The sequence below is a fragment of the Diaphorina citri genome, unplaced genomic scaffold, assembly GCF_000475195.1.
Source record: "Diaphorina citri unplaced genomic scaffold, Diaci psyllid genome assembly version 1.1 scaffold781, whole genome shotgun sequence".
Taxonomy (NCBI): Eukaryota; Metazoa; Arthropoda; class Insecta; order Hemiptera; family Psyllidae; genus Diaphorina; species Diaphorina citri.
The window spans coordinates 128,523-139,155 of NW_007378214.1; the positions used below are offsets into that span (position 1 = coordinate 128,523).

Sequence of the window (10,633 nt, forward strand, 5' to 3'; positions counted from 1 at the left end):
TTACTCAAGTTATTGTAAAATCATATCAATATTTGGTACTTGTTCAGAAGTTATGTTAATGGAAAATTGCTACATGAAGGAGCTGTCACAAATGAACAGTGACCAGTGTTATTAGGGTAAATGGCAAAAGGAGCTTTTTTTTCATTGTTGTGGCTTCTGAATAATTACCCAAATTTTTTTAATGTAAATCAAAAACTTCAATGCTGTTCCACTCAAAACTTGACATTTGTTGGGCTCTCATTGAATAAAACCTTTTCTTTACAGGTATGAGTCCCAGGCAGAAAACCTAAGAAATCAAGCGTTCAATTTAGACCAGGCTAATTTCGGTATACAATCATTGAAAGACACTCAGCAAACTGTCATTGCCATGAAGGATGGGCTGAAGCAGATGAAGAAAGAGTTTGGAAAGATTAACATTGATCAAATTGAGGTAAGTATCATCATATTATACATACGAGAGTTTTTGCATATTCCTGAGAAAAAAAGAAGTTTGCATCTTAGCACTTCACATTTTGAAAAGTTTTGATGTCAAATACTTAGAATGTTTATTTTCTACACCAAAATTGTTATCATTTTGTTGTGTATGATGGTGGTTTCGAACCAGTGTATTTCGGTTTTCCAATATCCAATATTGGCTAGAGTGAATTGATTCAATCCTCAGTCTTGATTTTCACTCTGGTGAGTCTACACAAAATAAATTCGTTCCAATGTTCTATTTTCAAAGTGATCTTTTCTTACTACATTAGAACTCCAACTCAACACACATGTCTCAGAATTATCAGATGATAATGATGACGATTTTATCGGAAACATATTCATTAGGCTCAGAAAATACTGGGGATTATAACGCGAACACAACTGACTGTAAACTAGACATGTGAAGTACACAGGTTTCGAAGAGAATGATTTTAAAATCACATTTTATTCATAGTCCTAGTCGTAGGTCTTAGCAGAAATTTAATAAAAGTCCGAAAAGGATAGAATACTGGGAAGATAGACACCATCAAAATTGGAGTATAGAATCATTATTTATTCACACCAAAAATCAACGTCGGCCATCAATATGAACTGAACTTGACCTGACAAGACAACACAAAACAGGCAAAACCAGATTCAAATCAATAATGAAAATAACTGTCAATCAGGAAATGAAACTTAATATTTTGACAATAATATGGTGCCAATACCAGAACAAAATGAGAAATCTTTTTTTAATAAATGAAAATAGTGAATTAGTGAGTTTTCAAATTTCTTAGTAACTTAAATACATACTCGTAGGCATGGTTAACACTACTCTGTCTCTATTCTTACACATATTTGTTACCTCAGAATCCTGAGATGAATGGATGAATAACATAGATTTGGATGAATGAACATGATTCATGGAAATAACCTATGACATCATCAGCATAAACATGGATTGTACATTTAATCTTTCATGCAAGAAAATATTTTCTTCTTTCTCCCATTTCCAGGAAAAACGCTGAAGTCGTATTTCATTTTCAGTTCTTGTCCTTAGACATCATGCCCTGTGATCTGCACATAGATACAGTTTTGGGGGACCTATTGGTGAAACAAACTGAGTCCATTTTGATCTCTTAAGGCCTCGAGGGTTGAGGATCTGTTAAAATCCACCTGAATAAAATGCCCCGATAAAAAAACATTACTGTAATATTCGTATATCCAGTAAACTGGTAATCATGGACGATTAGATTACTCTGTTAGGGATATCAATGTGTCATATCAATACTGTAGATATGCAGATAAATTGGATACCCACAGCATATTATGCTCAGAGCAGGTATTTCTGATACTTCTCTATGTTTGTATTTATCGTGGACATCGGATACTATGGACAATTACTCACTTGATTGAGCAGGTTAGGTTTCCCCACATCCACAATACATGATGGTCAGGTGGTTTCAATATTACCGTGATGTGGCTTATGGTGTTAGGATATTGTTGACACTTGATATGACTTCACCTGTCCAATGGTTTTTGATCCGGATTACCAGATGTAACTTGTCTGATGAGACTGATGATAGTGGAAATCCATATCAATTTGTCTGTAGGGCAGTATGTGTCTTTGTTTGTGATGAGCTGATGAGTTTTATCTTCTAACTTCTTAACGCTAGAACCTCGAAACTTCTAATTTTCTCAGGCACAATCTAATATATGCAGCAGGGGGAAATGATGCACACTAGAATTTATTGGTACAATATTGTTCAGGTACCCACTTCATACCTAATAATATTCCAAATTCTAAATTATAACGTGATATTCAGCCTTACATGGAAAATTGAATTGTTTTCTGTAGGCTCCAATGTATTATTCATTGGTGGGGTGCAGAAAGCGAAATGAAATTCAAGTGGAAAATGCCCGCCTCTCTTATTTTCACAGAAAAATGCACGAAAGCCCCCCCATACGAAATTCAACCCCTCTTTCCAAACGTTCAAGACATACCGTGAAGGAGGGCTAGAAAGCTATACAGACAGAAATGAATTCAGTTTTGACAATCAATTATTTATTTGTCTTCAGAAAGTTGTGATTCAGGACTGTTCTTGAGAATTCAGGAAATGCAAGGGAAAAATTTTGTATATAGGAACTATAGGAGGTATCCAAATCTATATGTATATTCTCCATCCATGTGACGTCTCCATTCTCCGTGTTGCGTTAATAAGTGGAAGTGTAGTGTAACGGGAACTAGGAGTTTGCGATTGAAACGCCATGACCTGATTGAAAAGGTCAGAAGAATTCCAACAGGAACCTCTGACTCTTCAAATGTCTCTGGTAGATATACAATTTGAAGAACCCTGTATGTCGAATGCTAATAACGGCTCAATTAGTTTGACTATCGTATATCCTACATATGTATATGGAGTGTCTGTGAATTGCGGTGTATTCCATTGCTGTGATTATGGTCTATGATCTTCTATGCACTTATGTGTTCAATAGGATCAGTATTGTCTTCTAGGTAATGGATTCATAATAATCATATGTGAACATTTCAAAGCACACATCAGAGCTTTTCTCAGTGTTTTTGGCATAAATTGACGCAATAACAGTACGAATAGAAGAGTGATGATTTACTGAAGCTGTTCTGTTGTGTTTTATTCATGGGGTTGCTAACAACCAAGATGATAACTCAGTAAAATCGAACTTAACAGAATGAATCACATTATTAGGAGTTATTCTTTAGATTCTGAATTCTGGATCCTGAAGACTTGAAACGTTACATATGTACGAGTACATGAACATGGTAAATAATGAGATTATTCGGACAGTAAAGAAGTGAGTAAAGTATCAAGAGTCAATGAACATAGAACATACTCCTATAGTCTTTGTGCCGAGAGTAAACCAGTTTTCAGTGTTTTGTTACTCGTATTATTGTGGCTGTGGTTTTAAGTTCAATGAGACCTCAAGATTAAACTCAATTACTTTTACACAGAATTGTTTGAAATGAATGAATGTTTAGAAAATGGTTTTTGTTTCATTACCCCTATACTTTTTTATATTCCTAGCATTGATTAACTTTTGAAGACTTTCAGTGTTTGATAATATTTTTGTTGTTCTCTCTGATTTCAGGTGAGTTGTTTGGAGCAGTATTTTCTTTAAGTATGAAAATGATGAGAAATTAATTCAAATCTTTGGTAAGTGTTTCTTTGCTTTCTAGAGTGGCAGGAGTGACAAGATTCTTCACACAATTCTTTAATAGTTCCATTTTCCCAAGTTCAGTCGTTTTAGAGTTTGGCTCATCAATTGTCAAGGTAGGTTAACATACTAGGTGTGTATCATTGGAATCTCACTGATCTGTGGCCTCAGTTTTCCATCACATATCTCCATTCGTTGCCGCCAATATTCTGGAATTCGATGTTAAATTCAAGGACTCATGTTCATGATGTTCCATTTCAATTAGATGAAACATGTTAAAATGCAAGATGTAAGTGCTTACAATTTACAATATTGCCTTTCAAAGCACTTATGTGTTCTTCAGTACTTAACGTACAACGTCAGTGTAATTAAAAACGTTTGCTTAGGTATTGTATTGATACGTTGTAAATTTACTGAACATAGTTCTCTGTATAGCATTGTTGTAATATTTGCCATTCTTTGTCAGCTAAAGTTGCATGACTCTGCGTCACTCATGATGCAATTTTGTCTGAAAGCAACGTGAAACAACATTAATGAATGCTACTACAAAAGCCCTTGGTTCTTTGTGTACATATAAAGTACATACTTACTGTGTCTGACGTAGCTCTTTGACAAGACGTAAGGACAGAGCACCCTTGGAGACAGAAACAATGAATCGCATCTCCTGATATGCACTTGTTCACAAATATGGATTTCCACCCAGCAGGACAATGTTGCAGGTTTCGATGATATTCCAATTAATTTTTCTTTGACATTCCAATTAATTTTTATGTATCATAGCTATCTTAATAATACACACCTCCATAGCAGTTCAGATTTATAATTTTAGGATTGGTAGCCCAGTCATTTGGGTTAACTGTATCAATGTACATATTATATTCATATCAATGGGATCAATATTGAATAGTGCATGTACAGTTGTAGAGCTGTACCTAATACAGTTTCTATTACTTTGACACGTGTTTTGAGAATGTAGTAGAATTTACATTGGTCTGAAATATACCCATCATCATTTGTGTTAGTCAAGATAGCATGTGTGTTTTGATAAGGATACTCTGACTTTTATAATTATCTATGTCAATGAGCGTATCTTCTGTTATGTTTGCTATATTGAGGTAATCGGAATTCGATGTTTAAACTAGTGATGACATCTTTCAAATCAACTTTTTCATCGAGTTCGATATTCCCCCTTTTCTTTCATGTTATCTTTATCTCGTTTGTTTCCTTCCTTCGTCTTTTTTCATTCTATTGTAACTTTATCGAGAGTTTTCTTCTTTTCTTTTTCTTTTCTCATTTGATCCCGCCTGTCTATCTCTTGTCTTTCTTTACCCCTGCCGAAAGTGTTGCATCCATTCTCCATTGGAAACTTTTTCCAATTATCTCGGGACGTAGATTTAACAAGGTAGCATCGCATATTTTCACAACAGCTCTGTTTCCTATTAGCTAAATGTCGTTTTTCCATTAAAATCCAATTATTTCCTTGTCTTTCTCACCCCCAGCTTGTATCACCCTTGCAACCCTGCCCAAGATTAGCACGGGGGTTTACGCTGAGGATTTATTGAGTTGTTTTTATCTAAAGCTCCGTGAGCTTGTTCAGTTATGTCTGCGTAAGGTGTAGCTAAGCTTTTTTAAGCCCTCGCACCGTATCATTTATTTATTTAACGTTTTTGTGTCTTTTATTTATCTTCTCATTTTGTCTCTTGCCGAAGCAAGTCTACTGAATTCTCTAGTTTTTTCAACTAAACTAAATAAAAGTTTAAAATTAAATTTCCCCCTTATAAAGGAAAGTTCGATAAGATGGTTTCAATGGTTTGCCATTGCAGAAACTCGGAAAGCACATACCTATCGTATAATGTTTCTGATATAAAAACAACGAATTCAAAGTTTTTATTGCTATATGCATCCAGTTTTGTCTGGGCTTTTTTTCCTAATGGCATTTAAATAAATCTTCCATCAAGGAAAGCCGTCTGCAAGGAAATGTTGATTTATTTTGCTCTTAAGATCTTAAGATTCCTACTCGGAACGTTGTTCTTATTTATTTTAGAGGGGGAAGACTGCATCTTAGGGTGGAGAGATAACTGTAAGAAATGAAAAGCACTTGCTGAGAGGGTTTCATTTTAATTGAAAACGTAACGGAAGTGCTCTCCTTCATCCACCACTAATAGGAATGAAATATGCTAGCGAATAAATTAAACAATGAAAGAAAGATAAATATGATTTGCAGGAACAAAGATAAATATGAATGGGCACCGTACTTTTTTTCTCTCGCATAAATTAAACTCCTTAAGAGAACGAAATTGCTAAATTAATGAATTTCCAAGCTCCAAACATTCGGAAAACGCTGTAAAGTTTCGTCATGTGGGGAAAGCCGTCTGCAAGGAAATGTTGATTTATTTTGCTCTTAAGATCTTAAGATTCCTACTCGGAACGTTGTTCTTATTTATTTTAGAGGGGGAAGACTGCATCTTAGGGTGGAGAGATAACTGTAAGAAATGAAAAGCACTTGCTGAGAGGGTTTCATTTTAATTGAAAACGTAACGGAAGTGCTCTCCTTCATCCACCACTAATAGGAATGAAATATGCTAGCGAATAAACTAAACAATGGTATCACCCTTGCAACCCTGCCCAAGATTAGCACGGGGGTTTACGCTGAGGATTTATTGAGTTGTTTTTATCTAAAGCTCCGTGAGCTTGTTCAGTTATGTCTGCGTAAGGTGTAGCTAAGCTTTTTCAAGCCCTCGCACCGTATCATTAATTTATTTAACGTTTTATCTCTTTTATGTATCTTCTCGTTTTGTCTCTTGCCGAAACAAGTCTACTGAATTCTCTGAATTTTTTTTCGACTGAACCAAATAAAAGTTTAAAATTAAATTTACCCCTTATAAAGGAAATTTCGATTAAGATGGTTCGTCATTGCAAAAACTTGGAAAGTACCTATCGTTCGTATGATGTACGTATGTATATGAATTCAATGATATAAAAACAACGAATCCAAAGTTTTTATTGCTATATGCATCCAGTTTTGTCTGGGCTTTTTTTCCTAATGGCATTTAAATAAATCTTCCATCAAGGAAAGCCGTCTGCAAGGAAATGTTGATTTATTTTGCTCTTAAGATCTTAAGATTCCTACTCGGAACGTTGTTCTTATTTATTTTAGAGGGGGAAGACTGCATCTTAGGGTGGAGAGATAACTGTAAGAAATGAAAAGCACTTGCTGAGAGGGTTTCATTTTAATTGAAAACGTAACGGAAGTGCTCTCCTTCATCCACCACTAATAGGAATGAAATATGCTAGCGAATAAATTAAACAATGAAAGAAAGATAAATATGATTTGCAGGAAAAAAGATAAATATGAATGGGCACCGTACTTTTTTTTTCTCTCCCGCATAATTTAAACTCCTTAAGAGAACGAAATTGCTAAATTAATGAATTTCCAAGCTCCAAACATTCGGAAAACGCTGTAAAGTTTCGTCATGTGGAAATCTAGGACAAAGGACAAATTCTTGCCTCGCTTTAGGTTTTCCTTATTGTTTTTCCCATCTTAATTTCAGCTGACGTACATTCCTAGGCGCCATAGTCAGATCAATATCGGTATAGATATAGGTCATGTTAGATATGGGGACGAGATTTGTGTGAGTTCATAATTCATTGGCATGTATCCCTAATGTATAATGCAAGACTCTTATTCAGTTCCCTGTGACGATGGTTTCGGTCAAGCACTCATGTGGACGCTCAGTAAAGTTCCACCATTTAACCTTTCATGCAAGAATATATTTTCTTCTTTCTCCCATTTCCAGGAAAAACGCTGAAGTCGTATTTTATTTTCAGTTCTTGTCCTCAGACATCATGCTCTGTGATCTGCACACAGATACAGTTTTGGAGGACCTATTGGTGAAACAAACTGAGTCACTGAGTCCATTTTGATCTCTCGAGGTCTCGAGGGTTGAGGATCTGGTAAAATCCACCTGAATAAAATGCCCCGATAAAAAACATTACTGTAATATTCGTATATCCAGTAAACTGGTAATCATGGACGATTAGATTACTCTGTTAGGGATATCAATGTGTCATATCAATGCTGTAGATATGCAGATAAATTGGATACCCACAGCATATTATGCTCAGAGCAGGTACTTCTGATACTTCTCTATGTTTGTATTTATCGTGGACATCGGATACTATGGACAATTACTCACTTGATTGAGCAAGTTAGGTTTCCCCACATCCACAATACATGATGGTCAGGTGGTTTCAATATTACCGTGATGTGGCTTATGGTGTTAGGATATTGTTGACACTTGATATGACTTCACCTACAGTTCCACCTGTCCAATGGTTTTTGATCCGGATTACCAGATGTAACTTGTCTGATGAGACTGATGATAGTGGAAATCCATGTCAATTTGTCTGTAGGGCAGTATGTGTCTTTGTTTGTGATGAGCTGATGAGTTTTATCTTCTAACTTCTAAACGCTAGAACCTCGAAACTTCTAATGTCTGTAGGGCAGTATGTGTCTTTGTTTGTGATGAGCTGATGAGTTTTATCTTCTAACTTCTAAACGCTAGAACCTCGAAACTTCTAATTTTCTCAGGCACAATCTAAGATGTGCAGCAGGGTGAAATGATGCACACTAGAATTTATTGGTACAATATTGTTCAGGTACCCACTTCATAAACCTAATAATATTCCAAATTCTAAATTATAACGTGATATTCAGCCTTACATGGAAAATTGAATTGTTTTCTGTAGGCTCCAATGTATTATACACACCTTCACAACATTGTCATGCTATTCAATCGACTTCTAATATGATGGAAGCAACGGTACTGTACCTGTACCTCTAGTCTTCAGCAGACAATGCCACAATTGCCACACCAATATAACCAATCACAACATCAGAAACCTGTACCAATATTGTTTGCCCTTATACGACATGGAACCAAGTCAGGTGGATGAAATTTATGGCGGGCAGTGAAACTTTCCATTTTTATTTATTTATTGTTTGATACATTGTCTTCTAGGTAATGGATTCATAATAATCATATGTGAACATTTCAAAGCACACATTAGAGCTTTTCTCAGTGTTTTTGGCATAAATTGACGCAATAACAGTACGAATAGAAGAGTGATGATTTACTGAAGCTGTTCTGTGGTGTCATCTGCTTACCATAATCTTGTGCATCTTCTATTCTGTTATGAGATTGATGTACAGTTTAGATAGAGTGCAAGACGGCATCACTGCATCAGTGTAATATAATTTGTAAAGCTTTATGAACACAAGCGTACAAAAAATTGTGAGCACAGATTTATAGCATAAATGGGAAGTCTAAAAGGCATTAACATATAAATATAAAACACAACTAAATTTTAAAATATCTTAGTGATGGACCGACGATTTTGTCTATCTACGAGTTTTGTCTATCTCGTATTTTGAAGTCGTCTTTTCTCTTTTGGAAGAATGTGAGGAAAATAGGAAATAGACTTCTTTAGCAGAAAGGGATCGCCGTTTATTCAACATTCGAATTCAGTTTGATCTCAATTGGTTTGGAATGTTTCGAATACTCCTAATAGTCCTAATCATCAAGGACTATAAATAACATCGTTTCAGATCGAAGATGATGGTAATTTATGGATTTTTATATATCGAAGACACGAGCAGCGTTCAATGATGAACTTCCTGTGCTCCAATATCAACAATAATAACAATGCAGGTTATGAAAATCACCTTCAGAATGAGGATGCCCACGAGCCTTTTCAATCCCAAACCGAGCTATAAAAGAGAACATAATTTATGTGTATGTAAGTGTTGATTGCTTTCTATAAGCACATGATTATAGTGTAGACTTTTAGTGGCCCTAGTGTAAGTTTGTACCTTGTTGGATCACAGGAAAAAAAGCAGACCTAAATCTTCAATGCGGATTGTTGAATAGAGTTCTGAAAGGTGCTCACTGCTCTTGACATAAACATGAAATCATGAAGCAGAGTTCTTTGGTCTTAGTTCCCTCTTCTAAATTTAATATACTACTTTATGCACTAATGGGTTAATAAACTTAGTCTATATTCCACCTAATTCTTTTCTATTTTTCATAATGTCCAGCAGGACAGTTTGAACCCATCTTCATTAGTTATAATGAATTATTATTGTGCCTCTAGCTAGAGCAAGCCATTCCAACTCAAGAGAGCAATCACCGGGAATAAAGTTATCGCTTATTACAAATCCTATCTAGGTTGACGGTTTTTATAGACTAGCATCAGCATCAACTTGGAAGTCCAAAGAAAAAATATATTATTGGGATCTCTATTTAAGCTTAATTCAGTTGTACCGTAACCAATCTTAATGACGATTGTGTTCTACCGTTACAGTTTTATCTGAAGCTTTGATTTCGATTTCGTTAATAGCCCAATGAGCATAACTACAGCCCCAAGTATATATTTTCATTTTATACAAGTGTGGGTCATTTATATTGAACGAGGAGGACAGTTCAAGCCATGATGTCATGGACCAATGTGGATCATTCTCTTCATAACGAAGTAATAGAAGGCACGGGCTGTCACACTCCTACCTCCCACTTGTATGGTTCTATGCAACTGCTTGACGCCCTGCGGATCAAATTCCAAATCGAATCAATATCTCTGACTTGTTCCATCTCATAAAATCTGATGATCATATTGAATGAAATAATGAATTGGTACTAATTTAATTCATGTCGAGGTATAAAAATATCTATTTTATGATTATTGCAACCTACTCCACCAGGTAATTTATTAATCTAATAGTCAGAGCCAAAAGTGGTTGTTTTGCTCTTTAGCAATGTGTCGTAAAGAAATTAAATCCATATCAAGGGGTTGTACTTACATTCCATGGTTCATGGACTCAAATTGAAAACCCCACACCTTTTTTATGAAACAAGAAACCAAATGAAAGTTTGCACTGGAATCTACAATAGTCTTATATCCTGGGTTTTAGGGTCCCCAAGAAATC

At 35.4% G+C, this 10,633-nt stretch overlaps 1 protein-coding gene across 1 annotated transcript in view; it reads left to right on the forward strand.

The window, feature by feature from the left end:
• The window catches only part of LOC113468588 (charged multivesicular body protein 5), a gene marked incomplete at its 3' end in the record, with an annotated part of 2,482 nt that extends 2,052 nt beyond the window's left edge, over positions 1–430 (forward strand). Inside the window, exon 3 of the mRNA XM_026825612.1 lies at positions 265–430. Coding sequence (XP_026681413.1) covers positions 265–430 — 166 coding nt within the window. The remainder of the gene's footprint in view (positions 1–264) is intronic.
• Between the last annotated feature and the right edge of the window lie 10,203 nt (positions 431–10,633).